General features: G+C 44.4%; 1 protein-coding gene across 3 annotated transcripts in view; it reads left to right on the top strand.

The window, feature by feature from the left end:
* PPP1R13B (protein phosphatase 1 regulatory subunit 13B) overlaps window positions 1–19,447 on the top strand; it is a 167,402-nt gene that overhangs the window by 137,371 nt on the left and 10,584 nt on the right. For 2 of the 3 annotated variants that reach the window (XM_089657264.1, XM_089657263.1), the window contains exons 10-12: window positions 13,692–13,861; window positions 16,093–16,588; window positions 17,069–17,823. In XM_089657264.1, the coding sequence (XP_089513390.1) occupies window positions 13,692–13,861; window positions 16,093–16,588; window positions 17,069–17,823 (1,421 nt within the window). Of the gene's footprint in view, window positions 1–1,022; window positions 1,176–13,691; window positions 13,862–16,092; window positions 16,589–17,068; window positions 17,824–19,447 lie in introns of all 3 variants that reach the window. The other variant, XM_089657262.1, reaches the window with a different exon arrangement.

Here is a 19,447-nt window from a genome sequence, read left to right as displayed (position 1 = left end):
ATCTGTAAGACTAGATGTCCAGAGCACTCCACCCTTTTATATCAGATGTCAAGAGGGAGAATTCAGCAGATTCTGGCAGTTGACTCCAGCCCTCCTCTAGTCCTCCTTCAGACCCTGTACTTTCTCTTGCCTTCTGACGGTGGTGGGGGGCACCACCGTCAGAAGGCAAGAGAAAGTACAGGGTCTGAAGAAGGACTAGAGGAGGGCTGGAGTCAACTGCCAGAACCTGCTGAATGCTGAGACAAGGGGAGGCAGAGACCAGGGGGTTCTGCAGCTACACAGAGAGGTACAAGATCTGTGGAAGGATTTCTGTCATTCTCTTTGCTGCTGAGGCAAGGTGGGGGCAGAGAAGAATGGGGTGCCGCAGCTCCAGGAAAGGAGCAAGGGCCACCTGAAATGGGCTGGCAGGCCGGATTCTGCCCGCGTGTTTTGTGTTTGACACGTGGTTTAAGGATATCAGGAGCACGAGGTTAGCTTAGTTGCCTGCAGTGTCATCTAGTGATATCTGGTATTGACTAGTAAGATGTGGTTAGCAGTGCTCTTTGAGTTCAACAGGAAAACTTAACGTAACCCTGCAATGAGAGAGGATGGAGTTAATAGAACAAGGGGCAAGCTGTTACTATATTTTGAGGAATATAGTGGAGCCGTAAATATTTCCCTGTTCTGATCAATCTGTCTATCTTGCAATATAAATGGTCACTTCATTTCGACCACTCACAGGTGAAAAATTGTAGTATGCTCATAAAATAGAAAACAAAATGAGGCCCAATACTTCCCTTTTAAAAGTTGCTTTGCAAAGTGCAGTTTTTCTTTTATTTTTAGTACAATTTTAGTGTATGTGTTGCATTTCTCGCATCACTTTTTTCTTTTTTGCATCCTAATGTCTTGTCCTATGTCTTGTGTCTCTTGGTCTTTGTCTCTCTCTCTCTCTGTTTTGTATTTTTTGTACTGTTCTCCCTCCGGTGATGTGTCATTCTTTCCTGACCTTGGGGTGTCTGGCTGTACTCGTCATCCTCCACTAGAGGGAGACGGTGAGTGTGTGAAAAAATCTCCAGGTCCTTGGAAGGTTTCAGATTTAGACATTTTGGTGGATCCTGTGCTGTCATCTCCCACTTCCTCTCTTCAGACTTCTGATCACATCCATCAGGCACCTGACCTCTCTGACAGTCTAAACAGTGAGTCTGCTCGGCAGGACATCTTGTAGTTCCATTGCTGATTGCAACTAGCTTTCATTAGTAAATTTTTCCCCTGTATACTAATTCACCTCTGATCTGTAGCAGCTTTAAGGTTTTCCTTCCTCATTAACATTAGTTTACTAGGTGTGTAGCCTCCTACATAACAGTAACAAAGCAAATCCCCTTTAGCCCTGCTTCCCACACCTGCTGAGTTAGTAACTTGAGCACATTTTGCCTGTATTAAAAGTTAAAAATTAGTGTACCCAATACTGACATTACAATTAGCAAAGGGTGATTATTCTCTCACTTGATTCTTATACATGGGGGAACATCAGCAGGGAAGTCTCTGCCTCTGAGCTGCCAGCTACACCTATGCGTATGCACACTGCTGAAAAAAATTAAAGGAACACTTTGAAAACACATCAGATCTCAATGGGGAAAAATCTCCTGCTGGATATCTATACGGATAATGTGTTAGGAACGTAAGGGTGCCCCATCGTTTGATGAAAATTAAAATTATCAACCTACAGAGGACTGAATTCAAAGACACCCCAAAAATCAAAGCGAAAAAATGATGCGGCAGGCTAGTCCATTTTGCTGAAATTTAATTGACAATTTAATTGACAATTGCCTGACAATGTCGGGGCATGCTCCTAATGAGATGCCGGATGGTGTCTCCTGGGGTATTTCCTCCCAGATCTGGACGAGGTCATAACTGAGATCGGATGGACTGAAACATGATATGCCTGCATACTCTCAGCACATGAGGCCAGGCATTGTCGTGCACCAGGAGGAACCCAAGACCCACTGCACCAGCGTAGGGTTATACAATGAATCCAAGGATTTCATCCCGATACCTAATGGCAGTCAGGGTGCCATTGTCTAGCCTGTAGAGGTTTGTGTGTCCCTCCATGGATATGCCTCCCCAGACCATCACTGACCCCCCCCCCCCACCAAAACGGTCATGCTGAACGATGATACAGGCAGCATAGCGTTCTCCACGGCTTATTTATTTATTTATTTATCGAGTTTATATAGCGCCAAAGGGTTTGCTCAGCGCTGTACAATAGAGGGGGGACAATACATGAAACAGAACAGTAACATCAAACAGTACACAAGGGGTAAGAGGGCCCTACTCTTTCGAGCTTACAATCTAGGAGGGAGGGGGTAGAGGCACAGGAGGAAACGGCTGTGGGGGATGGAGTGGTAGGAGGAGGGAAGGGCAGCGGCTGTTAGGTGAGGGTGGGGTAGGCTTCCCTGAAGAGGTGGGTTTTCAGGGAGCGCCTGAAGGTGAGGAGGGAAGGTGACAGTCTGATGGATTGGGGTAGTGAGTTCCAGAGGATGGGGGAGGACCTGGAGAAGTCTTGCAGTCGTGCGTGGGAGGAGGAGACCAGGGAGCAAGATAGGAGGTCCTGTGAAGAGCGAAGGGTACGGGTAGGGTGGTACCTGGGAATCAGGTCGGTGAGGTAGTTAGGGGCAGTGTTGTGAATGGCCTTATAGGTCAGGGTGAGCAATTTGAATTTAATGCGTTGGGCAATGGGGAGCCAGTGGAGGGAGAGGCAGAGGGGGGTGGCAGAGGTGGAGCGGCTGGTGAGGTGGATGAGTCTGGCCGCTGAGTTCAGGTTGGTCTGAAGCGGGGAGAGCCTGCACTGGGGTAGGCCGGTGAGGAGGGAGTTGCAGTAGTCCAGGCGTGAGATAATCAGGGAGTGTACTAGTAGTTTAGTGGTGTCTGGGGTAAGGAAGGAGCGTATCTTGGAGATGTTCCGGAGGTGGAGCCTGCATGTGTTTGTGAGAGATTTGATATGAGGTTGAAAGGAAAGGTTTGAGTCCAGAATGACGCCAAGGACCTTGGCTTGCTGGGCGGGATTGATGGTGGTGTTGGTAGTGATGGAAAGGATGGGGGGGGGGGGGGCGGGCTGGGGGGAAGATGAGAAGCTCGGTTTTGGAGAGGTTGAGTTTGAGGAAATGGAGCGACATCCAGTCAGAGATGTCGTTTAGGAGGTGAGTGATGCGGGCGGAGAATGTGGGGGTGAGGTGAGGGGTGGATAGGTAGATTTGAGTATCATCAGCATAGAGGTGGTAATTGAAGCCGTGGGAGTGTATGAGTTTGCCAAGGGAGGAGGTGTAGATGGAGAAGAGAAGGGGTCCAAGGACAGAGCCCTGGGGGACCCCAACAGAGAGGGGGAGTGAGGAGGAGGTGGCACCGTTGTAGGAAACGCTGAAGGAGCGTTGGGATAGATAGGACGAGAACCAGGAGAGAGCGGTGTCTCTGATGCCAAGGGAGAGTAGTTTATTAAGGAGGAGGGGGTGGTCGACTGTGTCAAAGGCCGCGGAGAAGTCTAGGAGGAGGAGGACAGAGTAGTCGCCTTTGGCGGTTAGTAGATCGTTGGTGATTTTGAGGAGGGCAGTTTCGGTGGAGTAAAGGGGACAGAAGCCGGACTGTAGTGGGTCAAGGAGGTTGCTGTCAGTCAGGTGGGCGCTTAGGCGATCGAAGACCAAGCGCTCAAGGAGCTTGGAAGTGAGTGGCAGCAGGGAAATTGGTCTGAGGTTGTTGAGGTCAGTGGGGTCCAGGGAGGGCTTTTTGAGTATGGGGGTGATGTGCGCATGTTTTAGGGGGGAGGGGAAGACGCCAGTAGAGAGGGAGAGATTAAAGATGTGGGTAAGGGAGCGGATGAGGGAAGAGGGGGGTGACCGGAGGAGTTGAGAGGGGATAGGGTCCAGGGGGCAGGTAGTGAGGCGGGCTTCTGAGAAGACTCTGCTGACTTCCTCAGTGGTAGTAGGGCTGAAGGAGTGCAGTGATGGGGGGGTTACGGTAGGCAGGGCCTTGGGTGTGGTGGGGGGCAGTGCCGTTGCGAGGTCAGAGGAGGGGAGAGATGAGGGGGTGATGGAAGGGGGGAGGCTAGATGGGGAGGTAGATTGCAAGTTGACTATGTCCTTGCGGATTGCGTCAATCTTGTTGTGGAGATGAGTGGCAATCTCGTGGGCGGTAAGTGAGGTACTGAGTGGAGGAGGGGGGGGAGAGAGCAGGGAGTTGAAGGTGGAGAAGAGTCGGCGAGGGCAGGTGGAGAGGGTGTTAATCAGGTTAACAAAGTAGGCCTGCTTGGCGGCGTGGAGGGAGGAGGTGTAGGTGAGGAAGGCACATTTGTAGAGGGAGAATGCATGAGGGGACCTGGTTTTGCGCCATAGTCTCTCCAGCGCACGACTGCGACGTTTGAGGCATTTAGTGTGGTCGTTCTGCCATGGTTGGAGCGGTCTGGGTTTGATGTTGCGTGTGGTTAGGGGTGCCAGAGAGTCTAGGGTAGCTGATAGTGAGTCGTTGTACGTGGAGGTGGCTAGGTCAGGACATGACAGTGGAAGGATGCTGTCGTGTAAGCGGTCGGCAGCCGAGTGGAGGGGGGCCGGGTGCAGGTTGCGGAGGTTGCGGCTGGTGATGGTTTGGCGCATTGGGGGGGGGGGGGGGAGTTAGGGGAAGGGGAGGTGGAGAACGTGAGGAGGTGGTGGTCGGAGAGAGGGAAGGGGGTGTTAGTGAAGTGGTTGAGGGTACAGAGGTGGGAGAAGACGAGGTCCAGGGTGTTCCCATTGATGTGGGTGGAGGATTGAGTGTATTGTGTGAGTGTGAAGGAGGAGGTTAGGTGGAGGAGTTGGGAGGTAGCTGGGGTGTTGTCATTGATGGGGATGTTGAAGTCCCCGAGGATGATAGGCGGTAGCTCAGAGGAGAGGAAGAAGGGAAGCCAGGCGGCGAAGTCATCCAGGAAGCGGGCTATGGATCCGGGGGGCCTGTAGATCACTGCGATCCTTAGGGGGGTGGGTGAGAAGAGCCGGATGCAGTGAGCCTCGAAGGAGGAGAAGGTTAGGGAGGGGGGGTTAGGGAGGACCTGGAAGGTGCTCAGCGGTGATAGGAGCAGGCCGACACCACCACCTTTGTGACCGCTCAGTCTTGGTGAATGGGACCAGACGAGACCTCCATGGGAGAGTGCCGCAGGGGAGGTAGTGTCAGTGGCCTGTACCCAGGTTTCGATGATGGCTAGGAGGTTGAGGGAGCGGGAGATAAAGAGGTCATGGATGGCAGTTAGTTTGTTGCAAACCGAACGGGCGTTCAGAAGTGCAACCGAGAGAGGGGGGATGGATGCGGGGAGGAAGTGCACAGGTATGAGGTTCTTCAGACCCTTTCACGTCTGTCATGTGCTCAGGGTGAACCTGCTCTCATCTGTGAAAAGCACAGGGTGCCAGTGGTGGACCTGCCAATTCTGGTGTTCAATGGCAAATGCCAGTCGAGCTCTGTGGTGCCATGCAGTGAGCACAGGGCCCTCTAGAGGAAGTTGGGCCTTCAGGTCACCCTCATGAAGTCTGTTTCTGATTTGTTTGGTGAGAGACATTTACACCAAAGGCCTGCTGGAAGTTATTTTTTAGTGCTCTGCCAGTGCTCATCCTGTTCCTCCTTGCACAAAGGAGCAGATACCAGTCCTGCTGATGGGTTAAGGACCGTCTATGGCCCTTTCCAGCTCTCCTAGAGTAACTGCCAGTCTCCTGGAATCTCCTCCATGCTCTTGAGACTTTGCTGGGAGACACAGCAAACCTTCTGGCAATGGCATGCATTGAAGTGCCATCCTGGAGGAGTTGGACTATCTGTGCAACCTCTATAGGGTCCAGGTATTGCCTCATGCTACCAGTAGTGACACTAACCCGAGCCAAATGCGAAACTAGTGAAAAACAGCCAGAAAAGATGAGTAGTGAAAACAAATGTCCGTGACCTACACCTGGAAAACCATTCCTGTTTTGAGGGTTGTATCATTGTTGCCCATCTAGTGCACCTGTTGTTAACCAATGCAGCTGAAACTGATTACCAACCCCCTCTGCTACATAACTAACCAGAACAATATCCCAGGAGTTTGACTTGATGCTATACTCTGAATAAAATGTGTTCCTTTAAATTTTTACACACACACACACACCAACATATTTGTCAGGAAACCTTAACTTTCCTTACAGAATCAACATTTTCTATGAGACACTGTACTACAAAATACTCCCACAAATGTGGACCATTGATTGCACACACAAAGTATTTTTTCCTAACAAATTCATTCAAGACTGTGTTGCAAAAATGAATACACCCCAATGAAAGTCTTAGGAGCAATTCTAAATTTTAGACCACATAATCCTAATGAACAAGAATTCAACTACAGGTAAGTCTAATTATTCTTTAAACAGGTGTCCAGCAGACAGTTGATTATAAAAGGGCGTTACTTAACAAAGAAAACCCCTCCCATTTCATGCTGTCAGCAATGGCACCACATGGAAGAGAAATGTCACAAGGCCTGAGAAAGAATATAATTTCTTTAAACAAGAAAGATGAAGGCTGCAAGAAGATTAGCAAAGCTTTACTTATCAGTCAGAATACTGTAGCAAAAGTGATTAAAAAATTTAACAAAGATGAAACTGCAACCATCTCACAGAGACGTTCAGGCCATCCACGGTAGTTAACACCTCGACAGGAGCATCTTCTGATGAGAAGGGTTGAAGAAAATCGCCATGCAAGTTCACTGCAGTTAGCTAAAGAAGTAGCCAAACTAGGGAGATTTTTTCCTGTGACACAATACAGCATACACTGCGGAGGAATGGCATGCATGGATGTCATCCACAAAGGAAGCCTCCTTAAGCCCATGCACAAAAAAAACGACCTAGAATTTGCCAGGGCCCATGCTGAAAAAGACTACTGGGGCTCTGTATGCTGAAGAGATGAGACCAAGATAAATGTTTTTGGAACTGATGGCTTCAAAACTGTATGGCATCGCAAAGATGAGGAGTTCAATGAAAAATGCATGGTGCCTACAGTGAAACATGGTGGTGGCAGTGTCCTTCTGTGGGGCTGCATGAGTGCTGCTGATGTTGGGGAGCTGCATTTCATTGATGGTATCATGAATTCACAGATATACTGCTCTATATTGAAAGAGGAGATGCTACCATCACTCCGTGTCCTTGGTCATCATGCACTTTTCCAACATGACAATGATCCAAAACACATCTAAGGCCACGGTTGTATTTCTGAAGAAGAACAGGGTGAAAGGGATTCAGTGGCCAAGTATGTCTCCTGATCTGAACCCAATCGAACCCCTATGGGGAATTCTGAGGAGACAAGCTGAGCATCACTCTCCATCCAGCATCCAGGGTCTAAAAGAGGTCATTTTTGAAAAATGGAAAAAGATTGATGTTGCAATATGTCGCCAACTTGTGCATTCCTTGCCTAGAAGACTTGGTGCTGTCCTTACAAATCATGGAGGTCATACAAAATATTAGATATAGTAGTTTTTGTTGTGGGGTGTATTCATTTTTGCATCAACTAATCTGAGTACAACTGAATATTTTGTAATCCAAGTTATATTATTAACCTTACTTTTCATGTAATGAGCGACACAAATGTTCTATAAAACTCAGTTGGAGATTGTTCTTGTGTTCATTGTGATATTGATGAAAATCTTACTTTTCAAATGGGTTGTACTCATTTATGCTGAGCACTCTGTGTGTATATGTATGTACACACACACTTTTTTTTTTTTTTTTTGTGTGTGTGGTCTATTTACCATTGGGGCAATTTCCCTTCACTTCCTGGTCGCAGAGACATCACAGTAAGTTAGAGAAGATCTCTTAAAGTAACAGAGGATGCCTAGAGATGCACTTAAATACTTTAAATCCTGACCTGAAACAAGCATGCAGCAAGTGAATGTCTATTCTGCATACTGTTACAGGTCACATACTGAGATTGTGTTAAAGCCATTGGATTAGTATGTCAGCCAAGCAACGGAGAACTAAGTAATAGCAGCCTATGTATTTTAGCACTGGTTTTATTTAAGAAGCCAGTGGTCAGAGCTTACCCTTAACAGATTTTTTTTTTTTTTTATTGGACTATTTAATAGGCCTATAAATGAATGTCATTTGTATGAAGAAGCTATAAAACACTCACAGATATGGACTACTACAAACATAAAATAGTTGTATGTACATCTACATCAAATGCAGTAGCATAGTTTACTGGACTACAGAAGTTAATCAGTAAGGCAACTCAAAGTTCTGTAATGTACAAAGGACAGTAACTTTGAGCGAAAAATAAAAATTATATTCTTTGCTGATCTGACCAGAGTAAATGATGATTGGATTATCTGCTACAGGATATTTGTGTTTTTGGATACAGTATTTGAATAAACCTGCACGTACCCTTACTTAGAACTGTGTATAATATACTAAAACAACCATTCGTATGTGGATTTTTAGTGGAAAATAAGAGTTGGACAGTGAAATTCCAACTTTAGTTGTGAAGCAATACATACAGTATTTTCTCTAGACATTAACAGGGAATTAAATCCTGTTGGTAGGAGTGTTGGATCTCATTTACACGGCATTTTAACTCCAGCTTCAGAAAAAATCCAGTGGATTCTTGTGGCTCGATTGACAGCAGCTGTAGCTGTCCACCAGTATCTGGATGTAATTGCTAATGGAGAGATTACCTGCAGTTGGTGGACAGATGATCGCCCTTGGACGCTGTTTATATATAGAGCATTTACCCCTGGATGCAGTTGCTTGCAGACAGCCACAATGGTCTGTGAGCAGTTGTGAATCTGCCATGTGAATGAGACCTTAGAATTTGGCATAAGGTTGTCTGATTTTCGAGATTCCACTGCATTCTGCTTCCTGGTCATATGGTCTGCACCAATGTAGGCACCAGTGATAGTTGGGCCTTTTACTTACCTTCTGTCATCACTACTATACACAACTGCTGCAGCATTGGGTCACATTAAAGGCTAAGTCCACGTTTGAAACATGTAACATGTTTCAGCTCCTGCCCTCTCTCCCCGATACCCCCTTCCTGTGACAGCGGGCAGGGGTTCCTTTCCTCGCACTCGTCAGTTTTTACAAACAACACAGCTGTGCAGAGCTCCGCCCACACAACCACTTCATTTATTAATTAGTTAGTATAAACTACCACTGCCACTGTGGCTGACGGACTTGTAGTTTCAGTGGACTGCGGGGGTACTGGTGAGCACTCTTGGAGTGCATTGACTTGTTCTTTTGGCTTTGAAACAGAAAAGCCTGTACAGAGGTCCCGACTGAAAGGTAGAGGACATGTCTGCAGGAGCCCACATTGCACCCAGGATTTACTAATCGTGGGTGCAATGCTTTCCAGGATCCTGCAGGAAATAATGATCAATGCACATTTTTTTTTTCTGCAAAAATATGTGCATTTATTATTTTTTATGCAAAGGTGAACTTCTCCTTTAACTGGGAACCGTAGTGGTGTTTGATCTCATTTAGGAGAAACAGGTGCTTCTTCTGATACCCCTCCCCTTCCTCCCAAATTGCTTTAATGTGGACTTAAAATGTAAGCTTAGGCCTGCATATAAATGAATGAAGCACCCTGTGCATTATAAATGTTCTGCTTGTCTACTTTGTAACACTAAAGTTTTTAGAAGGGCCTTTTTGGTGTGTTTTTTTTCTTTTTCGTGTTGTACAGAGGGTATCACACTCAAAATGAAAGCCCTATGGCCAGTGACAGAACTTGAAAGCCTCCTCCAGCTTGTGTCCGCAGAGTCTGACCTTGTGGAGTGCATGTTGTCTTCTTTGACAGAATAATCTGATTGCCTTGAAATAGCTCACATTATTGCTTGGAGATTTGCTTCATTTAATTTGTTACTCTGGGGCAGAAGTAGGCTTCTTGTGACAAATCCACAAAAAGTATCCATGTTCATTGCCATTGGCATGCTGGGACTTCTTCAGAAATGCAGATTTACTCTAATAACAATCAGGGAAGTAGCGGAAGCTGACACTCAGATTGATGTCCAATGATAAAGGTTTTAGTCTGTTTTTGGAAGTGTTTGATCACTATCATGATAGGGCAAGGAGAATACCCATGAAAGTCAAGTGATTCAGGTGCAGGTGGAGGGTTCATTAAAAAGAGCAAAGATACGGTACATCCCCCTGTACTACCCGGCGTGTTAGGAGCTGTAACTCTTAGCAACAGGAAGCCCGTTAACTGAGTCTCCACTGTTTGCACCAGTCACCGCGTAGAAAGACACTGATCCCACCAATCACCACATAGTTTCCCTGCTCCCACCAATCGCCATTGGCCACTGACTGAGATCCTGTCTGCAGTCCAACAAACAACTGAAGGAGTGCACATGGCAAACTGACAACTTTGCTGCTATATTTGAGGCAGCAGTTTAGCGCTGTCAGCCTGAAACAGGAAGTGCTGTTACTGGCAGGATCTCCAGCCCCAGCATTTTTAAGTTCTCTGTGCGGACCCAAGGAGCAGTGTGATCCGACCGGACCAGTATCGTCTTACCACCGACGGACCATCTGGGTACTATAAAGCAGCGCCTACATGGGACCACGGCTATATGTAACCTGTACATGCGCATTGTAATTGCGCTTCTGGTAAGCGGGCAATTTATCTATTCCTGGGATTGGATCACACTTATACTCCCTGCGAGTCCCCCATCACTGAACTGTCTATCATCTTGAATACTTTCATATTTGAAGATCGTATATATTTCAATTGCCACTTGGACATTACCTATAGCGCTGCACTTATATTGTCTCTATTTTGGTTGGAAGGGCTTGTAGTTCCTTTTTGTGCATTTGTCGCTCACTGGAGTGCGCTCACTTTTCCTATTTATACACAAAAAGAGCAAAGAGATCAGTCACCTGATGTGGCAAAAGCAGGGGAATGGTATGTTTGCTGTATTAGGTTTTTGTTACATAGGTTTTCTGTGCCTACCTTCTCCCTCATCCATTACATCCTATAGTCTTCTAAATAACAGGTGCCCTTCAGCCACTGTAGCAGCACTATAGGCCTCATTTATCAAGTGTATGAAAAAAAGAATGCCTGTATTGTCTGCAGCAGCCAATAAGATTTCACCTTTTCCCTTTTTTCAGACCTCCTGGAGCTAAATGAATGTAGAAGTCTGATTACTTACGATAGTTATGACAAGGCATTTCATCTGATTGGATTCACGTTGTTCTGTGTGCATGTTAACATACGTGTAGGAGTAAATGGACCCATATAGTTTCCTATTGCTTTTTACATAAACCTGGAAAAAAACAAGTGTGAAACGGCCTTCAGACATTTTTTCACTCATGAAGCCCTGGATGCTTGGGCCTGCTCTAAATAATCACCATCACAATTTAAATTCCCATACAATTGTTCTTTAATTTTTTTTTTTTTTAGGTTAATTAACTTTTTTAATTGTCATTGTTTTCTGATAATTACTTTCACCTGGAATTGGGACAGGGAAATTAGCAAATCACAGGAAATTGATGATACAGCCTAATACAGGGAACCAGGAATGCACTTTGGTGATGACTAACAAAATCTAGAGCAAACAAAACTGAAACAAAAGTCAGGCATTTGCCTGTACCACCTAATCAGTCCTTCAGATAAAAGCTAGTGATTGGCATCTCTGCTTTGGTTCCACTCTGTGCAAATCAACCCCAGAAAAGACTGTTTATGGCAGTGCTTTTCAACTTTTTTTAGTCAACATTTTGCACAATCTCGAGGCACCTTATTCTAAAATGTAAAAAACTAAACTAATAGTTTGCATGATGCAGCAACATCCACACACCTAGGACACCCAATGTTAAAGGTGATTTATTCTTCCAAAGCAAATACACCTTTGCACACTGGTGCTGGCTAGTCTTTCAAGATTTCTTTTCTTCATTGGTTTCTCTCTCACTCTAATGTGACCCCAGTGCTGGCAGAGAGGGGCAGACGTGGAGACAAACAAGGTTGCTGTGCAAGGTGCCTGACCTCTTCCTCAACCTCAACTGATGTCATTGCTTGTGATGATGTTGGCGGCAGAAGGTTGTAATGGTGCTCAACAATAACTGGTGGCCTTGTAACTAAATGGCAGGCTTGATCCACCCTCTTGCTCATGTACAATTTTCAGGCCATTTTTAGGCATTTTTCCAACGCATCCCTGAAGAAACCTGAACGCACCCCAGAGTGCCTGGTCTAAATTGGGAGTAGACTTTGTACCATTGGGTTGCTGTGGACATTGTTTCACGCTGTCATTACCCCAGGTTTCATAAATCCTTAAGCCCAAATAAATGTAATACCATACTGCTGCAGATAGGTAAAGGAAGGTTTTCTTTCTGGCTTTTTTTTTTTTTCTTTTTTCAGTGCCTTACATGCTTAATGACCTGCAGCACACTGGAAAGTTGGCCCTGTATAGGTATAGGCAGTGAACACCTATTTGCGTTCATAGGAGAGTGAAGCTAGATATTGGTGGCAATACTGTGAGTACAGTTAGATTGATTTTATTATTTTAAATATCCATTAGTAAAGCATATAATGCAAAGTCACCACAAGGATAAAGTACAGGTGAATTACATAGGAACCCAAACCAAATTAAGGAATTATCCAAGGTGATGGTGAAGGAGAAAGAGTATCTCATACATGGAAGTTACTGTTATGCTTAACATAAATTGTAATAAATCATTGAGTACTATAAAATCAGAGTACCCTCAAAGAGGATGTATTATCCAACCCCCAAGATTTTCACATGTGGGTATCCACTTTCAATAGTAAAAACAGTTCTAATTTTATGGGAGTGGATTTTAAAGAAAAGTATCTATGTAACTTGTTTCTAGTGCCTTGCCCAACAGTTTGGTCCATACTGATGTTTTTTGGACACTGGTGGGTTAAATCAAATGCTAGTTTGTCAAGTGAAGTCTGTTTACTCAGAGTTCAGGGCTCTGCTGTAAAGTTGTATTTGTGTGTGAATCTGAGATCTTTAGTGCAGACATCTATTTACCAGAGCCCTGGAGCCTGATCCAAGCCACCAGTATCTACCCAAAGATAAACTAGGTGTTGGGTGGACTGGTCTTTTCATAATTTTAAGTGGGTGTCTTCTTTAACCTACTTTAATTTATTTACTTTACTCAGACCAAATGAGCAGGTTTGTAAATGTAATAATTTGCCTTTTACCTTGCTCTTGCTGTCCATAGAAAATGGCATGGGATCTGTAGTGGTCCTGTTCCTTCTTCTAGACTTTCAGCATAGTTGTGTCAGAAATGGCATGTCTTCAAATGTGTGTTCTCCCCATGTTATCTCACAACTGGCCTACAGTTATGGGCAATAAAAACACACCTAAAGATTCTAGAGAAACATTTTTTGATATAGCTCTTTTGTTTCAGACATTTGATGATGATTTAGCGCTGGTGGCATTGTTTTACTCAGGTATGAGGGACGTGATAACCAATAATTTATATCACACAGGTGCACTTGTCCTTTAGCTCTGCACCACAGTATACACATGAAAGTAAAGGTTACATTTGTATGGATTAACACTTTGAGCCAATCTTGAACAATCACCCAATCACATAACATTTTCTAGTATCCACGCAGTAGAATATATATTTAATACTAATGATTACATCTTAATCAAGGCCTGTTCCTTCAAGTCATTATGGTTCTCCAGTAAAGTGCTTTGCGTTTTAGACATTTGTATGTTTCTGGTTTTCCAGCCGGTGACGCAACTTGGCCTGCACTGAAACAGAATACGATGTCTGTGGTTAAAACACCTCCGCTTGGCACTTCTGACTGGAAAGAGTCAAATATAGAGGCCGGATTCAAAACTGCACCAATATCCAGCCAACCCTTACCGTCTGCTGCAGTGGGGCCCACCGAGAAGCTGGTAAGTTTTCCAAAAATTTTGTTTTTTCTGGTCGATATTTCGGCAGATTTGTGTGTTTCAAAGACCATGTATACAATGGAGGATATTGTGTGTTCCACTAGCCTTTCCCCCTTGTTAATGCAGAATTGTATTGTGGCCAATTGGCTTCCTACACAGAAACTTTGCTTAGCCTTGTGGTGTTCCTCAGCATTCACCACAATATAATTTCTGTGCTTTTATCTTTGAACAGCTATCCAACTTTAGACTATAGCAGGGGCGGACTGACAACTCATGGGGCTCCCAGGCAATAGGGGATCATAGGGCCCCTGTGTCCTTGCCCAAACTCAAGCCTATGAAAAAGGTACCAGGGGCATCTCATGGGGCCCTCTACTGACCCCGGGCCCCAGGCAGTGCCTGAGTTTCCAAATGGTCAGTCCTCCCCTGGACTATAGCAATGTTCTTCTCTTTCCATCATATGCATAAATTATAAAGGGGTTTACTTCAGATTTAAAGGCTAGGTTCACCTGTTTTGGCACGTTTTATGTAACGTGTATGTATTTACACGTTACATGCACCCTGACAGCGGGTGGGGGATCCTCTCCCCGCACCCGCTGCCACTTTTCAAAAATGGCAGGGCTCTGCCCGCACTGCTGCCTAATTCATTCACAGCAATCTGTGAATAAGAGAACTAGAAGTCCCTTTTGCCACTGTGGCAGACAGCTTATAGTTCTCGAAGAACTTTTTTTTTTCTGCAAAAAATATGTGCATTTATTGTTTTCCCATAAGATTAAGTTATCCTTTTTTAGGTGAACCTGTGCTTTGCCCATGCAGGAAAAATCAACTGGCTCACTTAAATCCAGAAAAAGAAAAGCCCCTATGTGATTTACTAGTTGTTGTCAGTGCATAACATACTCAAGTATATGGATTCTTCCCATGTAACCATTCTGGTGCACTTTTTTATGAAACGCGTTACATATGTTCCTTGTACTGGAACTGTATAGGTGGAATTAATATAAACCTGTTACTTTGCCCTGCATAGTCTAAGAATTTTAGACAGCAGGCAGAGCTGAGCAACTATTAGGTCACCAGAATGCTTTCTGCTGGGCATTACAGAGTATATGTTCATTTAGGTCCATATATAGTTGGTCACAGGCACAATTTTTTTTTTCCAGATATTTACCAAAACACATTCAAGCTATATTTATATAATGGATATGGGCTGAAAGTGCACACTCTTGGGTTTAATTTGTGGGTATGTAAATCCAAATTGGAGGAAGGGTTTAGGAATTACAGCTCTTAAGAGTAGCCATCCCCCTTTTATAAGGGACCAAAAGTAATTGGACAATGGAATCAAAAGCTGTTTAATGGCCAGGTGTGGGCTACTCCATTATTTCTTCATCAATTATGCAGGTAGAAGGTCTGGAGTTGATTACAAGTGTGGTATTTGGAATCTATTGCTGTGAACCTACATCACTGGCCAAGTCAATCACCTGATCTCAACCCAATTGAGCATGCATTTCACTTGCTGAAGGCAAAACTAAAGGCAGAAAGACCCACAAACAAAGAACAACTGAAGACAGCTGCAGTTAGAGCCTGGCAAAGCATCAGGAGGAAACCCAGTCTTTGGTAATGCCCATGGGTTCCAGACTTCAGGCAGTCATTGCCAGTAAAGGACTCTCAACAAATTACTACAAATCAACATTTTAGTTAGGATTATATCCATTTGTCCGATTACTTTTGGTCTCTTGAAAAAGGGGAGGGGGTGGCTATTCTTAAGAGCTGTAATTCCTAACCCTTCCTCCAATTTGGATGTACATACTCTCAAATTAAACCTGAGTGTGTGCACTTTCAGCCCACACCCATTATATAACTATAGCTTGAATATGTTTTGGTAAATACCTGAAAAAATCTAAAATTGTGCCTGTGTCCAAATATATATGGACCTAACTGTACATGTGTTTATATTTCGGTTTCAGTGCTTAGCTGCTGTTGTGGACCTATTTCTGAAAATCCTAACAGCTGGCTTTTATGTTGGTCTGATGGCTTTATAATATTGAAATCACTGACCCACAGCAGGAATGAAGATCAGGTGCACTGACTTCAGTTGCTGCACATTTGCTTTGACACGGGCTGTTTTTGACAGGTCATATAGACTTCTAGGCAACTATAGCATTTTCCTGAGGTCAATAGTGACACCCAATAGATTTTTCTGATGAGTTTCCTTCAATGTCTTAATGGTTCTTGGTCTTCAGTCTACAGATGGTGGGAAGTTGCCCTCTCCAATCCCAGGATTGAGTAAGACGCTGCCACACAATTATGGCATGTACCAGGGACCTCTTCCCTTGAGTGCTACAAATTCTTTGGAAAGGAGAAAAGATGGAAGCCTGACCAGACCCGGCTCTGGACCCACAGCACGTACACGCCCACTTCCGTTGCCTACGCCAAGTAATGCTCACCCTCCAGGTTCCTCCCAGCAAATCCAGCAAAGGATTTCTGTCCCGCCCAGCCCCACGTACCCACCTTCCTCTTCTCCCTTGTTCCCTGGAACAGACACTAGACCCGACCCTCCCTTAACTGTGGCGATCCGACCTTTCCTGGCTGAAAAGGGATCCAGGCCACAGTCACCTAGGAAAGGACCACAGACAGTAAACTCAAGTTCTATTTATTCTATGTACCTTCAACAATCAACACCACCAAAGAACTATCAACAAGCTGTATATAACACCCTCAACAAATCTGTGAAAGCGGGTAAGTGTGTGTGGTGATAAGTAAATAAAGTGGTCATTTTATATGAGGAAACCCTCTTTCATGAATGGTCTTCAGAAGATCTTATAAATAAGCTTTGTATTGTGTGACAAATAAGTAGCAGTACTGGCCCTCCCATTGCCCAAGCCACATCACCCATTCCAAGAAGGTTCACAGTGGTTTGTGCAGTAGGATAGATTTTAGTAATCTTTTATTTTAAATGGAAAATTATGACTGCAGTGTTCCAACTTTTAGATGTAGAAGTGTACCTTGGCTGGCAGATGTGGGTAGTGATTAACCTCATATCCAATATTATGTATACTGTACATAACTCCTTCGGTTAGAAGTAATATTAGAGATTTTTTTCAGGTCTTTCAAAGCTTGTTTATACCACAACTGAGAGTCCTTGTGAGCTGTGCTATAACATTGTTCAATAGTGGCTTTTCAAACTTGTACTAATGACCCGGTCCCCATTTCTTCCAGTATATGGCAAACCAGTCGTCCAGTCTGGATCATCCAACTCCTCCCCTCTTCCTTTCTTACATAATGCACCAGCTCCAGGAGGCGACAAAGAGGGTGAAGTGGATGGCAGTGTTCCAGCTGGGGAAGGTAGTGGAGTGGAAAACATCCCTCGCCCCCTTAGTCCAACTAAGCTGACCCCCATTGTTCACTCACCGCTGAGGTATCAAAGTGATGCTGACTTGGAGGCCCTCAGGAGAAAACTTGCCAATGCACCAAGACCTTTAAAGAAGAGGAGTTCTATAACTGAGCCTGAAGGTCCAAGTGGCCCCAACATACAGAAACTGCTGTACCAGCGCTTTAATACCTTGGCTGGGGGCATGGAAGCTGCACCCTTCTACCAACAGTGTAACTCGCAAGAGCTTGTGAGCGCGTCAGCTGATGTGGACAATGGTAACATGAGCACAAATGGCAATGTAGAGGAGGTGGGCTCTTTACAGCCACCTGTTCTTCCCCCTGCAGCACCTGTTCCTCAGCCACCAGCTCCCGAACCACAAGTCTCCTCAGATGACAATGACAACAAAGTCTGCTCACCTATCACAGAGGAACCAGTTAGTAGTGAGATTATTAACCAGGTTTCAGATACAACTGAAGACGATAATAATAATCCAGCCATAGTCTCTTCCAATGAGAAGACACCAAGCCCAATACTTGAAGAACCATCTCCAGCCAAAGAGGAGGTACCTGCACCACCCACTGTGCCACCACAGAATCCTTCTGTAAGTATCACACCTAATGTCTCCTTGTTGTCCTTGTTAGAACTTCTGTTTTGTGTAGATATATAATAGGTTTATATAGAATGAAAATGCAGTGGAAAATTCATAGTGGGACACCATCAAGTTGTTTGCATCTGCTGAAAGGGCAGCGTAAATGACAGGAATTTTTTTTTTTTTTACTTGTCAAAATAACCTTTTCAACCATCTATGATTTTTTTTTTTTCCTTTAATTTCCATTTTTTATGAATGATTGTGTACATGCTCACTTACATACCAGATATCTGGGGGCGCTCTTATATTAAACAAAGCTTGCAAATTCTGATGAGCCCTCCCAATAGACCCCCACATCCACCGGGCTAGGGATGTGAGGATGAGGCCCTCCATCTCTGGGACAAGGTGCCTTGCTGGGTAGGGAGAGGGCCATACATGTTTAAGTCATCCACCAAGCATGTTATTTAAAGGAATTGTGTACTTTTTAATGTTGCCCTTTAAGCTGTATGAAAACACCAAAAGCTTGAAGGTTGCTTACAGAAAAAGGTCAAACATTTACAAGATTTGGCTCCTGGAAAAGGGGTTTGCAGATTTTTTTTCTTCATGTGTTCCATGATGATTGTCTAGCGAACTAAAAGTTGTTCAGTTTGCTCTTAATTAGTGACCTTCATACTCTGAGAGTGATGCTACTGAACCAGACACTTGTAATACTTAAATACCATGGTGATAAATGGGTGTCATAAAATAACATGCCTAACTTTACAAATATTTTTTGCAGGGTTAACAGTTGTCTATTATTTGCTTCAGCTGTGTATTTAGCTCTGGGGTAGAGTTGCTCTTTAGTGGAAAGTCTTTGAACACAGTTCCAGTCCTGCAGGTTAACAAAGTAATTCTGTATCCATGTTCAAGTTGGGTATAAATAACTGGTACCCTAGAGCAGTGTTTTTCAACCTTTTTTGTGCAAAGGCACACTTTTTTCATGAAAAAAATCACGAGGCACACCACCATTAGAAAATGTTAAAAAAAATTACCTCTGGGCCTATATTGACCATATAGTAATTCATCCCCCATAGTAATTCATCCCCCATAGTAATTAATCCCCCATATAGTAATTCATCCCCCATAGTAATTCATCCCCCATATAGTAATTCATCCCCCATAGTAATTCATCCCCCATAGTAATTCATCCCCCATATAGTAATTAATCCCCCATAGTAATTCATCCCCCATAGTAATTCATCCCCCATAGTAATTCACCCCCCATATAGTAATTCATCCCCCCTATAGTAATTCATCCCCCCTATAGTAATTCATCCCCCATAGTAATTCATCCCCCCTATAGTAATTAATCCCCCATATAGTAATTCATCCCCCATAGTAATTCATCCCCCATATAGTAATTCATCCCCCATAGTAATTCATCCCCCATAGTAATTCATCCCCCATATAGTAATTCATCCCCCATATAGTAATTCATCCCCCATAGTAATTCATCCCCCATAGTAATTCATCCCCCATATTAAGTCCCCAAGCCCCCCCTGTGTCAATTCACTTACCTTTGCTCTGCGCGTTCCTCTCGCCATTCCGGTGTAGCATGAAAATCTGTCTCCTATGAGGATCTGTCCCCCTCGACGTA

This window comes from Staurois parvus, unplaced genomic scaffold (genome assembly GCF_062004578.1).
Source record: "Staurois parvus isolate SC_StPar_1 unplaced genomic scaffold, SC_StPar_1.0 ptg000978l, whole genome shotgun sequence".
Taxonomy (NCBI): domain Eukaryota; kingdom Metazoa; phylum Chordata; class Amphibia; order Anura; family Ranidae; genus Staurois; species Staurois parvus.
This window is presented reverse-complemented; position numbering and strand designations above follow the sequence as displayed.